The 22062-nt window shown below is 37.6% G+C and overlaps 1 protein-coding gene across 1 annotated transcript in view; it reads right to left on the bottom strand.

Annotated features, from left to right (window-relative positions):
- Nucleotides 1-22062, bottom strand: part of LOC121641094 (clathrin coat assembly protein AP180-like) — a 40473-nt gene that overhangs the window by 7620 nt on the left and 10791 nt on the right. The window contains exons 3-6 of the mRNA XM_041987017.1: nt 4036-4178; nt 2260-2335; nt 1107-1209; nt 597-690 (exon numbers count right to left, since the gene is read on the bottom strand). Of these exons, the coding sequence (XP_041842951.1) occupies nt 597-690; nt 1107-1209; nt 2260-2335; nt 4036-4178 (416 nt within the window). The remainder of the gene's footprint in view (nt 1-596; nt 691-1106; nt 1210-2259; nt 2336-4035; nt 4179-22062) is intronic.

Below are 22062 nucleotides of genomic sequence, written 5' to 3'. Positions count from 1 at the left end.
CCTTTAGTGCCAAGTGAACATTTAAATGCCACAGCCTAGTATTATTACTGACCAATATCATCTTTAACCCCACAGTGTATCATCTTCTGTTGGCTACTTCCAGCAGGATAATGCACAATGTCACAAAGCTCACATCATCTCCAACTGGTTTCCTGAGCATGAAAATGAGTTCATTGTACTCCAATGGCCTTCACAGTCACCAGATCTCCAGATTCTCATCATGGATGCAGCCAACAAACCTGCAGCAACTGTGTGATGCTGTCATGTCAATATGGAGCAAAATCTCTGAGGAATGTTTCCAACACTTTGCTGAATCTATTAAACCAAGAATTAAAGTAGTACTGAAGGAAAAATGGGTCAAAGTTGGCAATAGCATGGTGTACCTAATAAAGTGTCCAGTTAATGTATACCACACATTGATTTCAGCTCCATAGTTCTATGGGGCTGTAATTTGCCATGACATCCCATGGCTTTACAGATGTTTCTACTGCTAAAATTTTTATAAGCCCTGTGACAGTTTTTTCTTTTCTTGGTGTATCCTTCAACACATTCAGTAGCCTTGGAATGTGAGGTTGTTACGCATTAATGTTACTCACATCAAAATCCAGCAGAGCATCAATCTGGCCCTGCAGGGTGTTCATTCCTTTCAACAGCTTCTCTACTGGCATGGTCCTCATCACTCCCTCAGCTCTGAGATGCAACAGGAAATAGAAGACATGAGAAAATACAGTTGGAGAGAAACAAGTACAAACTATCCATCACTGTGTCTCATCTCTGCTCTATCTTTGTTTTATAGTCTGTATTTATGTAGTCAGAGTGGCCTTGTGTCTGCCAGCTGACAGTGCTTTGTACTGTGTGAGCATGAGCAATAAATCTCCCTGTTCAATTCTTCTCTCAGTATAAAGCCATGCACTTTGCTTAACGTCTGCCCATCCTACGTATGAACATGACCCCTGTGGGATGTAAGTTATTCTGATAGATTTAGGGTCAAGTCAGCAAGAGGGCTCCCCTGTTAAGCTAACAAAACTTGTTAAAACATGGAAAATCAATATCGATGCTGAAATAATCATGCAGAAAGATGAGCTAATGAGAAATGAGAAACTTACCCTTTCTTGACTCGGACAAAGTCGAAAGACATCTGTCTGTAAGCAAAGGCTTTCTCATTGAGATAGCGGCTGTAGCGTCTGATAAATGTGGACATGTCATAGCCTGAGGAGGACACGCACACAGTCATGTACAGTTCTGACATCACCTTGACACAGACTTCATAAGTATCTTAATAACTCCAATATTGTCTCCTGTCTCTCTGCCACTAGCTTGTAGTGTCCTAGATATAAAGCTAAGAGATATTGATTATCGTAAATATTGTAAAGAAGGAAAAATAGTTGATTTTTAGAGTAAAAATTACATTTGTCCAAAGCTATCCAAAGACGCAAAGAGATAAACAACAGAAAAATTAAGGATGAATTTATTCAGTTAAAAAAAAAAGAAAAACATGGCTACACTATGCTAACTTTGTAAACTGATCATTTCAACAAAACCAATTTTTCTATTTTTCATGTTTCCACTGGTAAACTATGGTAATCACTTGTTCTTTCATATTTAATAAAAAATGGAGAGTTTTCAGTATTTAAATTAACTGTGTTGTCCGTTATAATCTCAGCAGCAGTCGGTTAGCTTAGCTTAGATTCAGCGTTAGCCTTATTGACCAGAGGTTAAGCAGTAACACTTCACAGATACTGTAGAATTAACTAAACTAATTCAAAGTAAAAAGAAAATAAGAATATGGCATTACATTACTAAAAAGATTACTTTGATAACAATTTTTAAAAAAATTTTTCTACTGAGGAATCACTTGCTGTCATGGGTCTCTTTGCACTGATTAAACTGATTGAAACCGATCAAATTAGCATTGTATTACAAATGTGCATTTAAGCTTTTTAAATGTTGCAGTCATCCATGAAGAAAAATATCTGTGACAGGAGGCTTTGAACCTAGCGTTTAACACCATGAGAAATGTGTTAATTTCCATGTAGATGGGTGCAACTGAGGGGGAGCAAAGGCCAAGACAGCTGGAAATGGGGGTGGTCAGTAAGAAAATTGTGCAACAGGTGTTAAGTCCCATTTTAGGACTTCATTTTTGCTGTGATATAGAACTAGAATTGTTTATATATATACATATATATACACACACAAGACTGTATACACACAGTCTTGTACTATTTATAGTATTGATGGATAGAATATATCACCACTCACCATGGGAGCCAGTTTTGTCCAGAAAGTTGCTGAGATTGAACAAGGTGTTTCTAGATGCCAGGAACTGTAGGAATCGCTGCAGGAGAAGACAAATACCATATAAATATTTTACATATTTGCTCTTTTAAACAAACACATGTAAGCTTTACTTTCAATTTGGTTTTTAGGCAAGTTTATTTGTGTAGCTCAATTCAATAATAGGTTGATTCAAAGTGCTTTACAAAATACAAGAAGCATAATTTAACATTAAAAACAAAAGAAAAAGTAAAAAGAAAGAACGTCATTTAAAACAGTATTAAAACAAAGTCAAATATAAAAATTCAAGATTAAAAAAAACAGATGTAGATTTGGACTTCTAAATAAAAGCTGTTAAAATGCTGCAGAGAACAGGTGGGTCTTTGGATTTAAATAAACCAAGTGTTTTTTTAGACTAAGATCTTATAACTTAAGGACAGAAACACTGTCCTACAGCTAGGTTTCATGGTGTATGCTTGAAAAAGAAAGCCTCAGAGCAAATGAGAGAAAAATATGGTGCAAAAATAAACCAATACATGACGGCTCTATAGGAATTCAGCAATGACTGAGCAATGCTGTTTCCTTCATATTTAGGGAAAGTATGTGAATATAAAATTTTACATATAGAGCAGAGCAAAGAAAAAGTTGCAGTGAACATGAACTGGGTGCTTTCACTCTACTGTTATTAAATCTGATGGTTTGCTGTCTCCTGAAGCATTTAAATCCCTATCGGGGAGATTATATCACAAACATGGAAAACATGACATAATCAAGTCATCACATAATAATTTACACATAAACCAAGCTTGTTTATGTGTGTGCAAGGGCTTAAGTATCCCATTGTGATTCATGGAAAAACAAGCACACATGCCCTTTCTCCCTCACGCCTACTGTGATGACTAGAAAGGTTAATGCTGTTATTGTCCTATCAGTAAATCTCTTCTGCTTTCTGTAAGGGCATGCTGGGATTAGAAATCCTCCAATTCCATGTAATCAGAAGAAAAAGGTAGGCGCGAAAGTGATGGTCATTCCTCCATCATCCACAGTTATTCTTTCTGCTGATTTTCCCCTTTTCGTATTATGTTGTATCTGTATTTTTATGTGGCATTTCTGCAACCTACAAAAAAAAAACATAGAAAACAAATATACCAAGAAATTTGAACATGTGTAAAATTATTTTATACATTCACATATCAGAAATACAGCAACTATGATTCTTTAACTGCAAATTTTCACCTTTAACGTCACATTTTGGCACCTAGTGCACACAAAACGTTCAATGTGTGTGCTCGCATGATCTGACGGATCAGGTTATAGTTGCTCATGGATCAGTTTCCATCTGGGTTTGGAGCTCTGAGACTTTTCAGGCTTCTCAGCTTCTCACAGATCCAATTATTCATGCTACGTTTAAATTCTTCAAAAAATGGGTCATGTATGCTTTCAGTGGATTCATGTGTCATTTGAAGGCGGTAAAGACTTTTTCATCAGTCCTACATATTAGAAACAATATATTTGAATATATTAACCTGTGCAGAGACTGATTATTCAAAATTCACATTGTGAATTAAATATTATAGAAACCATTGACCATTTTAAGATTAATATCATAAATTTGTGATGCCTGGGCTATGGCATAATATGCCTTTTGAAACAGAAATATCAGAACCCTGATAGGTAATCCCCACCTGTTCAGACTCATTATGACCAAATGAACAAGGATTTTAAAAATTAAACCAGTATAATTACATGCAATAGTCTCACCTCATTGCCATGCACCATTAGGTGGTGCGTGGTGATCAGAGCCTTAAAAACCACCACCCAGCTAGCATTGCCGGCTCTCTCCATCAGTGTGTCAGCCATCTGGGGGACGTTGTCACTGGTTTCCTGGGTGGCCTGGATCAGGTCTGAGAATTACAGGGGGGGAGAAGTAACAGGAAGTCAATGATGGATATTAGCAGGGACTGAATGGAAACGCATTTTACTCAGATCATGACCATGCAAACAGCTGCAAGGAGAAGAAAAAGGCCAGATGGGTGAGAAATAACAAACAGGACTTTGCCAGAATAGATGTGATGATAACAGATGTGGACTTTGCCATGTTTCCTTTGTTTTAACTCTCACTTTGATTGATCATATGCAGATATTTCTCCCTGGATTTTTACCAAATTACTGAAAAGTTTTCATATAACAATGTATGCAAACTTACTACAATTGTTATATTTGCCTTTTAACTAAAAAAATTCCATTTAGTGAGTCACACACTTGTCTTTGTAATCTAGATGAGCTAGTTTATATCTCAGGAAGCTGCAGTTTACCATTATAACAGAATGTATTTAGATGAGTGTTTCACATTATGCTGCTATTGCCTGGTGTGAGTCACACTGGCTGCTGCTTTGATTTGTTTCTACAGCCAAGCACTATTAACGCATAAGCAGGTCGAGGCTGGAGTGGAATATTCCACAACAGAGAGACAGACAAGCACACACAGTAAAGCACAAATAATAGATGGCTGTAATAAGAAGAAGACCCTCAGTACTGAGGATGGTCATCAAAAAGAACACACTGATCCTCTGAAATACATGTAAATGAGCAAAGTAGTATCGAAGTAATCAGTGTGTAGATAATTAAAAATGAAAAGACATGGCTTGCTTATTTGATGGACTATGGACTATTCTCAGTGACATCACACTGTTCGTTTACGCCGCCATGTTGGGTGGCAAAAAGCTGGACCCTGCGTCCGCTATAGTGACTATTCTCATCAGGGACGGCACTAGCGGACTTCACACTTTCAAACCAGTTCAGCACTTTAAAAAAAAGTGCTCCTGTTCGTGATCCAACTGATGGGTAGCAGACATTTAACTGTGGAAAGTGCCCCAAACACAGTATTTCCTCTTTATGTCAAAGCTGAGTAAGAAACCAGCAGATTTTGATCTAATTTGATTTGATGTAAATCTCCCGGTGATATATTTAGGAGGAAAAATATTGCTATTTTAAGACACTTTTCTTTTATTGAGACCACAAACAACCGGTTACATATGAACATTTTTGTATTTCTTGTTGAATGAACAAGACCATTTTTAAAAACTTTAATGTAATTTGTACTTTTCTCTTTTTTGCTTGCTTTCAAATTTTCCAGATCATCCCCTTTTCTGTCGAAAATGGACGGGACATAGGCTGGGGACAACGGGTTTCTCCATTTTTTTTTTTTTTTTTTTATATATACAAAAAGCTAGCTGTAGCAGCTTGCCGGGTAGCAGTGTGCCTGTTTTATCTTTTTGCCACCCATAAATATCGCCAATGTGCAAGTCACATGATCATTGACAAAAGCTGAGAACGGTCTATACAGATACTACATCCATTTTTTAGCCTTTCATAATATATTTCCCTGTGTCTCAGACCTTTATGTGAGCACAATATCATTACAAAATTCCCTTATTACCAGAAAACCTGCCAAAAACCAAGTCAGGGAATTTTATTCAATATGGCTGAAATATTGAATTTACGTTTCCGTTGGAAAAAATAAAAAACAAACAAAAACAGCTAGTTCTGATTACTAAAACCACCTTCTGCATCTTTCTTGAAACTTTGGAGAAAGTTCAGTAAGGGAGATGTTTCATGGTCTTTTCCTAAACTTTATCAGCTTTATACATAAGTTATGACATCACTGCTCTGGTCCAATGATCTATCTGCTTCCTTGCTCACCCAACCAATCAGTCCATTGTCATTTCTTTTTAAATCTCACTTCTGCTGCCATTCTCCTGTAAATTGCATCCCACCTCCTCCTCAACACCACCTTTCTTCAGTTTCCCAAGATGGAGTCACATCAGAAGTCTGCTGCTTTTAAGCCTATCATCAGCATCTAAACTCCAGGATTTTAATTCTGCAGCATTGGAGTCTAACCACCTAACTTTGCTCCATCAATACATCTGCATCAACCCTTTAATTTATTATCCCCTCATCGAATTGCTGATTAATGCAGCTGCGGCTGTAAGGTGCTTACTCCATTTGCCTAAATCTTATTAAGAAAATTAAATCTACAAATAGCCTAGAAATTCTGTCTTGTGCCTAAAAAATTAGACTAACTTTCTTCCTCCTCGTCAGCCTCTGACAGATGACTTTAAAGGGGACAGAAAATGTAAAAAAAAATCACTTCTTCAGCATTTCAGAACATATATTGGCGCATGTGACATCAATGCCAAAAACTACTGCCAGAACTGAAGAACACAAGCCTAGATCTTTGTTTGGGGTCCTCTAGGATATAATGATGGTCTGTCAGGTCATATTTTACATCCTCACTAGAAACTCTAACTTCTAATCTGTGTCTTAGTTTCTAAATCTTTTCTTATAAAATCAAAAATTGTAATAAAGATAAATTTTGAAGGAAATTTGTCCACCTAATCAAGGTTTCTAGACATTAGCCTCTAATACTTTAACAAAACACAGAAGAATGTGCAGGAAGTAAAGCCTAAGCTTTGTGGAGCTGAAATGTGACAGAGGATTTCCTGAGTTTTGACACATATAAGCCTGTTGACTGGACGTTATGTGAAGCTGTGCTGTAAGAACCAGTTTAGCACATAACTCTCCATAAGTTCGGTACCAAAGTGTGAGTAAAATAAAATTGCCAGTCAAGTCAATTGCCAGTTGTTTGTTACCAGTGATGGGAGTAATTAAATTCCATAGAGGACTTCCTGTATATCAAAGGTTGGAATAACCAGTAGCTTTTATGTTTGAGCTGATGAGAGAAATAACAAAACAGCAACAAACCAACCATAACATTACCAACAGGATAAAGTTTTGGCAACCAGTAGTACCAAGGTCATTATCACAGCACCTGGGTCATTATTACAGCTACATAAGGAGGGTTTCAACTAGTGCTCATCATATCATGTTTAGATGTTTGCAGCTTGTAACCCTCCAGCCATCTCTCCTCTATCACTCATTCATCAAACACTGAACTCACGTGATATCGCTGCTGCTGATTTGAAAATATCCTAAATTTTCCAACACTTGCCCACCTCTTCCTCATCTGTTTTCCCCCATTCATCTTTTTATTCTGAGTCCATTTCACCACCACGTTTCTCTGCATCGCAATCGCCATTATTAGTGACAACTGACGAGTACAAATTATTTTGTCTGTGCACAGGTGTCAGTGGCAGACTGACCATCAGCCACCCTGATGTAATGTACCGTGATTATTTATTTCTTTTGACAAGAAGGCGAGTCAGGCCACTTTCAGGCTTAGGCTGCCGGGAAATGTCTAGCTTCTCCTTTTAGCCAGTCCGGGCCTGTGGTAAGGTATGGGATGGTAAAAAAACAGACAGATGTCCAATGACTTCTGTTATTCCTGTGATTCATTCAGATAGCTGCTTTCTTCCTCCTTTAAAACTCTGTTTTTTGTTTTTTGGTTTTTTTTTTTTGCTTTTTCACAATTTCCCCAGACATCAATATCTGATTTTAACAAAACTCTTAAATCTATCATTTTCCTAACATGACAAATCCAAATTCCCAAACATAAAGCATTTCCAGAAACCTTTTTGATGATTAGGACCACACAGAAGAGAGGCTTTAACTCATTAAAACCCTTTCATTTTTGCCTAAAACAGGTTTTTTATAGATTAAAAAAAAAAAAAAACTTGTTGTGGACCAGCTATTTTACTGGACTCTTGCTGAGTATGGCTTCAAAGACAAATTTAATGTGTGACTGGTCAGAAATAAGTGTTTACTGAACCTGCATACATAACTGTAGGCTAAAATAGCATCCTTCAATCAGATCTCAAGAATCTTAGCTTTCCAGTGGGGTAAAACATGTAGGTTGGAAGGGACACTGAGAAAAATACATATTTATTTGTCATGTTCCGCCCACAGGACGTCTGGTGCCAACAGGCTAACAGAAAGTGTTTTAGATATCAATAGAAATTTATATTCTGTCTGTTCTGGCTTTTGTTTTTACATCAATCTTCCCTACAAACATAAAACACAACAGTGTCGTATCCAAGTCTGCATATTTATTGCCAGCAGACTGAGTGAAAGTGATTGAATTTTCCTCAAAGGATCGATTTAATCTACATGCACTACACACTTAGAGCTTGTTAACACAAGAGCAGCCTGCCAGTAGTAAAAAGTAGCAGTAATGAGCTATAAAGTTTGGGAATTATAAAGTTTTACTTTTACAGCAGATGTAATCCAAATGTCGGAGACATTTCATCTAACAAAAAATATTTCACTGATTTGGTTTTATGTGTTTCTGAGTTTCCAAATGAGCAAAAATCAAAACATAACACTCAACATAACAATGGACACCACAATAGCATTTAGGATAATAACTTGAAAGATTTATGAAAGAGAAGGAAAAAAAAGAGAAACCAAAAAGCGTTTTTTTACCAAGCATCCAGTGGTGCTCTGCTGAATGTTTGAGAGAGAGATTAAGAGACAACTTTTATAAATTCAACCCACAAACTTCATAAACCACTAACACAACAACTGCACAGACCTGCTGTGACCCGACCTTTCTTGTGGCAAATGCCCAGAATTGTAGTTTTGGACAACATTGGCCCAATACATGAACTGATGGTTGCTGTTATACACCCAGTGGAGGAACACCAAAGAGTTACAGTCAGTGTAAACAAGTTTTAAAGAGGACATATACTTAAAAGAACAGCAGTGCCCACAGCAGAATGAAGGCTTCTGTCTTAATAGTGCTCAATAGTTTTCCTGTGGCCCTGAAAACTGCTCAGAGGAACGGCAGATAAGGCTGTCAATGCCAGTAGACTCCTCCTCAACTAGGACCACTCCGTCACCTGTGCCACTAGCAGGTGACACCTTGTCAAAACACTGGAACATACAACATATAATTCATACAATAAATACTTAAAAGCGGGAAAAAACAGCATGTTTGCAGTTTTGGAGGATGTTGTGTGTCCTACAATCTTGACTGGGAGTTGTGGCTTCTTTGAGTCTTCAGAGACCAAACTGGCATTTCTCAAACAAATTGGAAGTAAATTAAGTTTGCTAAGGTCTTACAGAACACGTCCACAAGATCTGGCTACATGTGAAAAAATATTCTTCAGTGAAGGAAAATACTAACTCATCCTGCAAAGTTAACAGATTCATTTAAACTCTAGCATTTTGCTGCTGGAAAATACTATCACACAACGAAAGTCCCCTAACAGTCAACATCCACTCAACAGACCAGAAGTCTGCATACTTTATACTGATATTTCAATGCAGCTTAAATTATCTTATTTGTAAGACCATTTTATAGATCAACATAATAATCCTGATTTTACAGAATATTTGTTAACATTTTGGAAACCTAGGTCTTAACTTTTTGCAGTTTTTTTGGTTAATATAAGATGATCCTCATGCGAGTTCTTTTATCTGTGACATTGTAATTACATTAGCTTTTCTCAGTATTATCAGATGGTGAGTTATTATTATATTTGATAAAAATTGCTATATTCTTTTTCCTTTAGTGGATGAAATGTACTTCTGTACATGGCTGAGCTCTGAATAAATCTTGCAAATGAAATTACCAAAATGGAGAGAGATCTAAAGTACACACAGTTAATGTTTGCTAAAAGCAGTGACCGCTTCTGTTGCTGTTTGCATTGCTTACTTTGCTTCTTTACATTCATCTAAGGTAGGGATGTCCAGTTCCAGTCCTCAAGTGCCAGTCCTGCAGGTTCTAGATCAATTCTGGTCCTCAGTTACCACTGCCCTGCATGTTTTAGATGTTTTCCTACTCCAGTACACCTGATTCAGATTAATGGACCTCCTCATCAGGTTTTTTTTGCCAGCCTGTGAATGGGCCGTTCATTTCAGCCGAGTGTGTTAAAGTCCTGAAACATCTACAACATGCAGGGAAGAGGTACTTGAGAATCGGAATTAAAAAGCACTGTGGATGTTTCCTGCTTCAACACACCTGGGTTAGGCAAAAAACTGTTGAGGAGATCCATTTAATTTGAATCAGGTGTGTTGGAGCAGGAAAACATCAAAAACTTACAGGATGGTGGCCCTCCTGACATCTGACATTAGACATTCATAATCTAGGTTATTAAAGATTTACAATAATTTACCAATAATTAACTCTTTGGGTTTACAATCAAACCTAATAAAAGAGATATATAAGACTCCATGAAGTTTCATTCACATGTCGGGCATCTTTAGCCTGGTGGACCTGAAATAACTTCAGATGATGACTTTAGACATTTCAAAACAGCCAAAATCAGCCTGATATACACTGAGGATCTGACAATAACTACTCAGCACTTCCTCTGACTTGATGGTCAACTGCTTTATTTGAATGCATTAATGCATAGTATGAGTATCAGGATAAAACCATGAATGACTAATGTAGAAATAAGTTCAGGGACACTTTGTCTTTGATGGTCATGCTACAAGCCTGTTGGCTCTTCTGCTTCCTCTATCATGCTCTCATCATGCAGTAATGATGGCTGTGCATTTCCTCTTTGATAGTAAGACAGCAGGCACACACACACAGAAATGCACACACACAATGTGTGAAGGATAATCCCCACAGGGCTGATGAGTCAGCAGCCAGCATCATCCTACGCTCTTCATCTCCCCGTGTCTTTCTGTCTGTCTCACTCTGTATTTCTGTATTTCCTTTTGAGAGGGTGAGAGTTTTTATCAGACTGTGAGACAAAAAGCAAAGCTACTATTTCTAACATCTCCATAAATAGTTGCATCAAAAAGATGTGTACAGCGTCTTTAAAAAGTTTCACTCTTTTTTGCATTTTTCCTATTTTTGTTTCCTCATGACTTCTCAAAATGGATTTTAGTGGGGATTTTGTCATTTGATCAAGAAGCCATTCCTACTGCCTCACAGGTGCAAAACATTTTAAGTTGAGAAATAAGGTAAAGGACAAAATAACTAAAAAGGATAGCTAAAAGTATAAATTGGGCGCAGCTAGCCTCAGGGATTTTAGCTAATTATTCAAGGAGAAACGGTTCCAGCTCTGCCAAACTGTTCTGTCATTGAATGGCAATTTTTACATAATACCACATAACAGGCTTTGACTGGACATTTCAAAATGTTTTGCTTTAGCTGTAAATTTACAGTCATTATCAATCTCAGAAGTAAACCTTTCAATTTTAAACCTTTAAAGATTTAAAGGCAAAATAAGTAGCACTGACACGTAATGTTTCAAATCAGAACTGCAGTCAAAAGAGAAAAACTCGGAGAGCGTTCTTCCTCCCTCCTCCCAACCTTTGGGGAGTCACATATGATTGGTTAAGGAACCAGGAAGTAGTAAAGAGCTACACAGTCCCCCGAAAGTTATTCCATCACGTAACTCTTATTTTGAAAGGAAAAAAGCTTGACAAAGACATTGTTGATGTAGAGAGACAGATTGTTTATAGGGAAGCTTCCTTTTATCGCTCGCAACAAATGAGAACCTTTTAAATTATTTTTACAGAAAAAATGTTACTTATTTAGCCTTTAAATTGAGATTTTATTTAGCAACATCAATCATAATTTTAATTCTGACAAGTTTTCCATGTCAAACTATTCAGCTTCTCCACAGCATGATGCTACCACTGCCATGCTTCACTGTGGGGATGCTATTCTCTGTTCTTTGCCTTTTTAATTACCCCTTGGGAATAAATAAAGTTTTTGAAATTGATGTAAATTTGAACTGAATTTGTCCATCTTTGTGGAGTGTACAGCATTCTGGAGTTTTGTTAGGGTGCCACAATCTTTCTATTTTCTGATAATGTATTTAATATTAAGTCAGTGTAAGTCAGTAAAGTGCGTCACTAGGAAAATTCAGGCACTGAGTAATTCATATTAAAAAAGGCAAAACTAGAACATAATATCATCTGCAAACATTAACATAAATAATAATTATCAAACTTGAATTTATTAAGTAAACAGCAAGTTTAAAAAGAAAACACAATATTAAAAAAATAAATAAGTAAATTGCAAGATAAAGGTTAATGGCACAAGTTTTCAGTACATTGTGACAAACTACCCCTGATCTATGTTTTTATGGAAGTTCATCCCTGACATGTTTGGGGGGTTCTTCTGTTTTCATGCAATCTTGATGGTGGTGGTGTGTTCACATATACAGTCAGAAAATATGACAATTATATAATTTAGTTCTTCAAAACAAATGGATAAATAGCATTTCAGTTTTTCACTCTTTAGAAATTTAACGTCAATCCAGTAATGTTGGGTAGGTGGACTTCAAAAAATCCAAAATCATATCCATTTCAATTCCAGTTTGTGAGCAACAACAAAGAGAAAATATTAAGAGGGTGAATCATTTTTTTAAGACACTGCAGCTAAAGAAATCATTTGTTTAAGGAACTGAGAAAACAGTTATGAATCTTTCATGAACTCCCACCTCACTGAATGTGTTAAACTAAGAAAGATTAGTTTGTTTGATGATGTACAAGACAAAGTCTTTAGAAACATTTGGATATGACACAGGACAGAATCCTTATCATCCAACAGGAGCAAAAGTAGGAGGGGAATGTCTGCTCTGATAAAAATGCTAAGCAGCAGTTCAGCAGCAACGCCTGACTCACCGCCCCCGCCCTCCGCTCCCACACTTTTCTACTTTATTATTTATATGCATGAGTGTGAGTAAGAAAGATACACAGAGGACCTGGTGTGGGCATGGCTGAGTGCTAGCACAAACACAGAGAGTCACGCTGACTACTAATTAAATTGTATTTGCATGTTTAAATTCCATATTTAATCGACTGCAATATCCTGCAGATGGAATCATAATTAGCTGTTCGACAACTGATGTCTGAACTCAATCTGATGCAATAATAAAATAGCAGAAAGCTTAGAGATGGTGAAAAAACATGATATTCATTGTTTTACACCTCAATAATCTTAGTAAACATTGTAACCATGGCAGCTTTATAAGAATAATGCACTGGCAGGTGGTCAGCTTGTGGTAAATGTCCTAAAGCAGGAATTTATATCAATTAGCCAAAAACATTACGACCATGGGTGTCCTAAATCGCAAATGTTTGCCTCAAATATGGCCCACATCTGAAGTTTGTTTGACCCCTATTTGGCCTTGGCTATCAAACTGACTCAATGTGATTGTGACTGATAAAACTGGCCACATGACCACCACATGTGGCCCACAAGGAAACTGCTGTAATCTATGTCCAGGGCTATTCATCCACTTCTGGCCCACACAACACTTTCCAGTGCTGTAACTTAGCCATAAAAAGTAAAGTAAATGTTTATTTATATAGCACCTTTCAAGATAAAAATCACAAAGTGCTTAACAATAAAACAGAACACAAAATAACACAATAACACAGAGAACCAAAAGGAGCCCAGATTTGGCCCAAACATGTCTGCGATCCGGGGTGTTTGTTGAGATAAGTAGCCAAGTCACATCTATATGAATGCCAGGATACAGCAGCACATTGCTGGTTTTCACCTCCCTTCACGAGGCCTTTTTTCTGCCTCCTGTCTGAAAAGACAAGCGCCCCAAAAATCTTCACATTTACAAGGGCTGTATGTTTAATCTTGGTCTCGAAAGAAAGCTAAGACGTGTGAGATCACAACTGAAGTGTCAGAATCAAGATATGTGTTACAGTGTCAGAATAAATCCACCTGAACACAGTACAAATATAAATAGTTATGGCCACAAAACAGCAAAAGTAAGACATGATTTAAGACATGATTTTGTTTTTGCCTGCTAGTTTGCAGAGTCTTTGTCCCACAGTGATGAGACAGACATCTTTATAATTAGCTAAGTCTCTGCTTTCATATGATGCATTGTTTGTGTGGTTTACTTTAGGTAGAGAAATTAGAAGAAGCTCTAAAAAGGACAGTGCTGTTTTCATTTTTTTGTTACATTTCCATATAATTGCTTTGGGCCTAAACTGTGTTTTGTTTGGATGCTAATATGTGGTTGAGTTTCTCCCTGTGAGTTTGGTATGCTTCATGTTAAGACTGGTGCCTCCTAACGTGTGTAAAGATCTTCTTTATTCCAAATATCTTATGCTGCGGCCCAGTGACGTGCGATCAGGGGATATTAATATTTTCCACTGATCTGTGTTAAAAATGCATTTTCAGCATGACTCTAACACATTTTTGACAGTTTATTAAGTAAAAATGGCCAAATATTTCCCGATCAAATCCAGTGCAGAAACCCGGTGGAGGTACGGGCGAGCTGTGCCTCAGCTCTGACTGTGCCATCCAATACAAACTGGGTTGCATGACACATGCTGTTTTCTGTTCCTCAGCATATCGCCACTATGAACTTTACAGAAATATTTGTTATACACCATGGCTCTCTACAGTCTGTGTAATGTATTTAATGTATTTGTGAGATAAATATTCCCGTTTATCGTACAATAAAGTGCAGAGAAAAGTCAGCAGGTGAGGCAAACAGTACTCTGCCTCACCTCAAGGGGGCGCACTCACACCAACAAGGTGTGTGAGTGTTGCCAACTTAGCGACCTTTTTTTCTTTGTTTGTTTTTTTAAAGCGACTAGCAACAAATCTAGCGACTTTTTCAGTATTGGAGACTTCTGTAGACTGACGTATATGAAAGTAGTTTATTCTTCTCAATGAGGAGTGGGTGCTGCTGCACAGGCCCCTCTCCTGTCCAAAAGCAACCAGAAGAGGCTTCTTGCAGCAGCAGCAGTAGCTGCATTCAGAGCAGGAGATGATCAACTGTTTCATGACCAGGCTGAAAATGAAAAGTTCAAAGCTGGTGCAGGATGATCTCGCGCTGGCTTACCGTCAGATATTAATGTTTATTAATGAAGAGTGTGGAGGAAAACATACGTTGTGAAATGTTGCAGCCTCCTAATTACAAAACAACCTACACTTAATAAAATTAAACTAGAATAAAAGAAAATATTAACCAAATAATTTGTTTTATTATTATTAGTTTTGCCTTTTAAAACATTTTTAGCTTGTCTTTTTGTCCATTTTTGCCTTTCCCATGACATTCCTCTCCACAGCAGCCTCCATTACTATGTACCAGGCTATTATACACATTAGATGATGTCATTTAGCGATTTCTAGCAACTTTTAGGACAACCAGTAGCTACTTTTCTCACTGAAGAGTTAGTAACAGTAGGTGTGTGAGTGTAATTGAAAGGGTAACGCTGATAGGATATGAAGCATTACCAGTTGCATGCTGTTGAATGAATATTGAAATAAGATGCTCTTTTCAGTTCTTACAATTGTAAATCAGTGCCTCACCAACCATAAACTTCACCGTACGTCACTGCTGCGGCCTATACACGGGGTTCTCATCAAGAAAAGATTAATGTTGTGGCTGATCAGAGCTCACACAGCAGATCTACTGCACAATTATAACAGCAGAGGATGCAATATTAAACTGTACCATGAATATAAAAAGAAGAAAAAAGACCCTGATGGGACTGTAGGAACAGGGAGAGGTGCTGAGGAGTAGTTATGATCCTGAACCACTGAGAGTTAACTGCCCTGTGAGTTCATCCTGCAGTAAGAGTTTGCTGTAATTATCACATATCCAGACTTAAATCTACAGAATCCAGTCCACCACTCAGGCTGTAATTTAGCACTCATGCACACACAGATGAAGCCAAACTGCTAACAGATAAGTGGCTCTGTTGTGTCATCATAATGAGACATTGTAACCTCAGTTTAGGTTGTATGCAATTCAAGAAAACCTCTTTGAACCAGACATTAAAGTTTCAGCTCAACATGAGGTAAACAGTCCTCTTGTGCCGCGGTCGCAATGTAACATTTCTGCAAACAGCTCGTGTCCTTCGTTAAAAGCCCGAGGATTTTTCAGCTGTTACACAAGATTATTCATGGCATGTGGTTTATAACAGCCTCCACACTCTTCTACATATAGAGCATGTTTCTCAGCACATGCACACACTATACATACTGTATACATCCTTTCTTAGTTTTACAGCCGCAGCACAGCCTCAGATCTGACGTGATCATGTTCTCTACACTCATTATGAAGCTGAGGGAGGAACATTACTGAAAAATTTGAGCTGGAAAGAACATTACAGGTAACACAAGAATTCTTGTGCAAAGACATATAGGGAAGCATGAAATAATTATTTAGATAATTGATAATTCTATCGATTATTCATCTGATTTATTGAGTAAGACAAAAAAAGACCAGTAATGACTATAGTCTCTAAACGCACATCATTCAAATGCCACATTAAAACAGCTGGAAATTTATCTTTAAATTGAAAATCCATTTAAAAAATGCAGTAACTTAAAGTAAAAATAACTTTTTGGTGTGAATAACATTTAAAAATGAGGCATAAATGAAAAAAACCTGTAATGTTTGTCTAGCCTTTACATAAAGCCACAATTAGAACTGATGACATGATGACTCTTTTCTACTCTTTTGTACTCTTGTGATACAGATAATAGTCCTATAAAACACTAGATACGTGCTTTCGTTGTAAAGCAGTGTTCAGCAGCCACCATCTGTCTTATCTATTTTTTTTCTGTTGTCAGCAGTGAATCAGAAAAAAAGACTGAAACATCAGCAGTCAAGACTCCACCTGAGCCACCAGTTACACTGAAGTGTAATGTTGTCTGATAAAATCACTTTTGGCAACATCTGTGTTTGATTTTTGTATTTTAATGCAGTTCAGACAGACGGTGATAAGGAAAATATGAGCGTTTGTGCCGACGGGAAAGTTCTGGTGACATTTCAGCAGAATTTTAAGTGCCTGTACTTTTAAACCACATTACCAGCCACTTTATTATGTACACCTTGCTAGTACCAGATTGGACCCTGTTTCTCTACAGAACTGCTTTAATTCTTGGTTTCATGAATTCAACAAGGTGATGGAAACATTCCTCAGAGGTTTTGCTCTATATTGACATGATCATCAAACGGTTGCTGCAGATTCTATTTATCAAGTCATAAAATCCTATTGATTAATTAGTACTCAGTATGTTTGAATTAATAATCATTCACTTAATCGCTAAATGACATTTAATCACCATTAAGTGTCAGTAATGTGTGAGTGCCACAAGAATCAGTATGACACTCCTTGTAAGCTTTCCCTGCCAGCATATTACACCCTGCAGTTATGTGCTGGATTGTCTCGGGGGTCTCTTTGCACAGTCTGCACCTGGGGTCTTGTCTTGTATGGTAGATCTGGGCCTCTATTGCTCTGGTGCTCAAGGCCTGCTCCTGTGCAGCTATGATCAGTGCCTCTGTGCTGTCTTTCAGTCCAGCCCTTTCTAGCCATTGGTAGGATTTCTCGATATCAGCCAGTTCAGTTATCTGCCGGTGGTACGTCCCATGGAGGGGCTTTTCCTCCCATGATGGTTCCTCCATCACCACATTTCAACATTTCCACTGCCTGAGACATTCACCGAACACTTCGTCCGTTGAGGCCATCTTCCTGATGTATTCAAGGATGTTTCATCCTGGATAGTGGTTCTGACACTCACTAGTCCTCTGCCTCCTTCCTTGCGCTTAGTGTACAGTCTCAGGGTGCTGGATTTGGGGTGGAACCCTCCATGCATGGTCAGGAGCTTTCGTGTTTTCACATCTGTGGTCTGAATCTCTTCCTTTGGCCAGCTTATTATCCCCGCAGGGTATCTGATCACCGGCAGGGCATAGCTGTTAATTGTCAATGTCTCACTCGCTCTTTGCGTACAGCTTGATGTCATCCATGTAGAAATATATATATATATATATATATACATATATATATATATTAGTGCTGGGCACGTTAACGCGTAAATCGCGCGTTATCGCAACGCTTAATTAACGCCGTTAATTTTTTTAGAGACATTTTGCGCGTAACGATGCGATTAATCGCGATTAATCGCAGCATGTCATGCGATTAATCGTAATTAAAAATTTTAATCGTTGTCCAGCACTAATATATATATATATATATATTGCACATAACACATAGACACAGATGCTACACATTTATATAAATATTTTTTTCTCCAAGTATTAGTAGCATTTTTATACTTTTGTGTTCTTGCGTTGACATTTCTATTTTTTTTTTTTTTTTTTTTTTTTTTTGACTGTATTTATTTGTTACCTGCCCTGGGACTGCAGATGGAACTAAGCAGTTGGCTAAATGTGGTACAATGTGGTACATCTTTTCTCTTCTGAAAATTATGTTTGTTGTACATGGTCTCCAAAAATTAAAAAGAAAAAGAAAGAAGAGATTTGTCGGCTGCACATCCATGATGAGAATCTCCTGTTCCAATACATCACAAAGCTCCTTTAGATTGAGATCTGGTGACTGTGGAGGCCATTGAAGTATAGTCAACTCATTGTCATGTTCTAGAAAGCAGGTGGAGATGATCTGAGCTTTGTGACATGGTGCATTATCCTGCTGGAAGTAGCCACCAGAAGATACTACACTGTGGTCATGAAGGGATGGACATGGTCAGCAACAATACTCAGGTAGGCTGTGGTGTTTAAACAATGCCACATTGGTATTAAGTATGCCAGCGTGGCATTACACACCATTACATGCTCCATTTGAAGTTTAGCAATTTGTCCTGATAATGTTTACCATGTTGTTTTAAGACTTTTACACAGTACTGACTGAGAAGTTCTCTCACTCTGGACTCATGCTCTGCTGACCGACACAGTGTCAGTTAACCGCCACTGAATACTACATCAGGACGGCGCCTGACCCACCCAGCAATACTCAGCATGACTCCAGTTTCAACAAGCAGCCTGTAACTCATCAATAACTGTAAGTGATATCAATGCTGCTGTGTGTGAGTACAACTGAAGGCAAACCACCAAACATGCATGCACCAGAAGACACACTGAAGCATGTAGGAAGGCCTGCTGCACAACACATACAGAGTATCCTCCTCTTTTACATCGATGAATTTTTTACAAATCTCAAAGCCCCACTAGGGACATACCAAGGTGGTTTCCCTGGAAACAGGCTTTCATATTTGCAGGATGCATTAAAATTCTTTAAAATCTTCTTGACAGAAATGAGCTGAAAGGGTCATGGAGCCAAAATGAGATGTATATGAGTCATCCCAGCTGAAAGATTCAATTCTGAATCCACATGGACACGTTACACTTCATGTAGCTTCTATGCTAAACATTTATGTTATGTTACGAGGCTCAGTTTATTACGTACATGATCCCCAAGTGTGAAAGAAGCCATGTTGCATGGATGATGCAGTCAGTGATGAGCTACACATGAATGAACCACTAATGCACTTTGTTTATTTTTAGACCTTCCCTAAAGCAACATACAGGGCGAAGGAAAAAAATACCCAGAATGCACTGCAAGCAAGTGTAGCACAGCACCAGTTTGGCATGGCAGCTAAACAAAGAGGGAGCCAATGAGATGCAGACGCTGTGGAGTCTGGAAGTGATATATGAGAATGAGCAGGCGTCACATAGAGGCTGCTGCTGGACACAGATAACAGAGCTGTGCTGTCTCCATATGGACTCTATACTGTTCTGTACGGTTATTGGGGGAGTTTCTTTGCTGTTTCTTTCCTGCTCATGTGCAGAAAATCCTACATGTAACCGCATTTTTTTCCTATTACCTCATCTTCTTGTTTATGTTGATAATAAGTCAGAAAAACCGTTTTAATCATAATATATTTCAGAGAAAATGTCACCATCATTACTCACATCCTCTATAATGAATATCGTATGGTTATATCTGTTGGTTTAAGGAGTTGAGGAGCAGATTTGTTTTGATTGAAAAACAATTTGAAAACATGATAGTAATTACTTGTAAGCAAATTCAGGCTTCTCACATACTGTGGGGATGATGGGAGAAAGATTAGCTATGATAACATGATTTGTTGTCAAAGATCTAATCTTAAATTATGATTTCTATCATTTTCTGTGATATTGTGGTAAAGCTCATATCATCCATAATTAAAGTAAAAAAAAATTCTTGTCACACTTGAACAATTGCTTGAAAAGATATTTTTTCCCAACTCTTGTGCAAAACTGATGTCAGCTTATTAGATGTCTTTATTCAGGCACAACTGCCCAGTGGGCATGGACAATGTGGCTCACAAGGAGTGGGTGTGGCCTCATGGTAGGCTTTCTTGTGTTGACCAATCAGATGAGGGGGAAAATTAGGTTAAAGAAGGCAGGGGGACCTTAAAGAGACAAAGAATGAAGTGCAGAGCAGAATAGATGACAATGGTTGCTTTATTGGTTTTTTGTTAGTTTGTTTGTTTTGTTTTGGGTTTTTTTGTTTTGTTTTTTTGTAACTGTAAGATAAACAAATATCCTAATATGAAGTCTTACATAAATGTAAAACCTACATATAACCTGTAATGCTGTATGTTCAGAGGGTGATATTTAACTGTACTTAATTGACAACATCAGGAAATGAGGTGACTTATATGCCATAAAGGTAATTGATTATATTGTTAATTAAGTATTGATCTATTCCATATGAGTTTACTATGAGGTTTCTCCGTGTAATCAGAATCAAACACTTTTATGAAAATCCTTAATCCTCTCATCATTTCATGAAACACTGATACGGTATTATTATAAATCTCTTTTTCCACATGAATAGATCAGCTTTAACCAACTGTGTTCATTGATGAATAATCCTCTAATTACTCTGTGCCATTGTACAGTTCAATGTGATTCAGCAGAGAAGGAACAAATGTACTTTATACTGTATATTTTGTAATGTCCATTTCTTTTTATGACAAAGAGAAACCAATATGTTGTTGGAAGCTACAAATAGACTGTACATGTCTGAACAGACACCGAACACCGCATCCATGAAAAAAAATCACATGCAGGACAATAGCCAAAAAAAAAAAAAAAACAACTCTATTGTCAGTATTTAGATTGTTTTAATTTGTTTTTGTGTGCTTGTATCTGACAAAATCTTGATTATGTGCCAAATTAACCAGGGCCTTGTATTCTACATGTCTTTTTCAGAAACAAAAATTTTCTCATCATCTTGAAAAATCTTCCTTTTCTCGAGATAACCACCTACAAGTGATAGAGTATTTGTTTTCTCAAGATCACAAAATGATCTTGGGGGTCTACACAGTTGTGCACAGATTAAAGGAATCATCCCAAGAGTTTATGGAGTTTTTGCCATTTTAGCAATCAAATAATCTGGAGAATGAAAGAGCACCATGTGGATCCTGTAGTAATCCCTCCACTCTGTTCAAGACTACCAGAGACCATGCTGAAAACCAGTGTTTTGTATTAAACACATGGGGAAGGACGCATCTGAAGCAAGTCAGAGAGCTTAATGTTTAAATCATCCACCATTATGACTGAAAGTTGTACACACAGTAAGTCTAATAAGGATGGAGACAGGCGTAACAACAGTAATTAACCATGTTGTATTTGTGAATTGTTCGTTTCCAGAATATGTTTAGACTCCAGGGAAATAAACTTTTAAAAAGCAGTCAAAATATTTTAATAGGGTCCATTGTGTCTGATTGGGTCAGTGGGGAAAACATTTTTTGTGACTCTTTGCTCCTTTTTTGCAAAGCTGAGTCCTGAGGCTGAACTCAGCATTCAGAGAGAGTAGCAATACAGCAGGAAACAATAGCTGCATTGCATTATTGATATGCAGTAAGGGTACAGACATCCCCTCTTTTTTTTTTTGTTTTGTGCATGTGAAAAGGCTGCTTACATTTACCTGCATAACTGGGCAAAAGATCTGTTTACCTGCATCCTGTCCTGGGGACCACACTGCCTATAAGATTCCTCTGGACTGACATACCAATGTCTTTAGCCCAGGCAAGCATCCTTACAACATCTAAAGAACATAAAACACAGGAAATAGAGACAGGGTAAGAGA

The sequence above is a fragment of the Melanotaenia boesemani genome, chromosome 6 (assembly GCF_017639745.1).
Source record: "Melanotaenia boesemani isolate fMelBoe1 chromosome 6, fMelBoe1.pri, whole genome shotgun sequence".
NCBI lineage: Eukaryota > Metazoa > Chordata > Actinopteri > Atheriniformes > Melanotaeniidae > Melanotaenia > Melanotaenia boesemani.
Note: the sequence above shows the minus strand (reverse complement) of the source record. Positions and strands in the feature narration are given on the sequence as shown.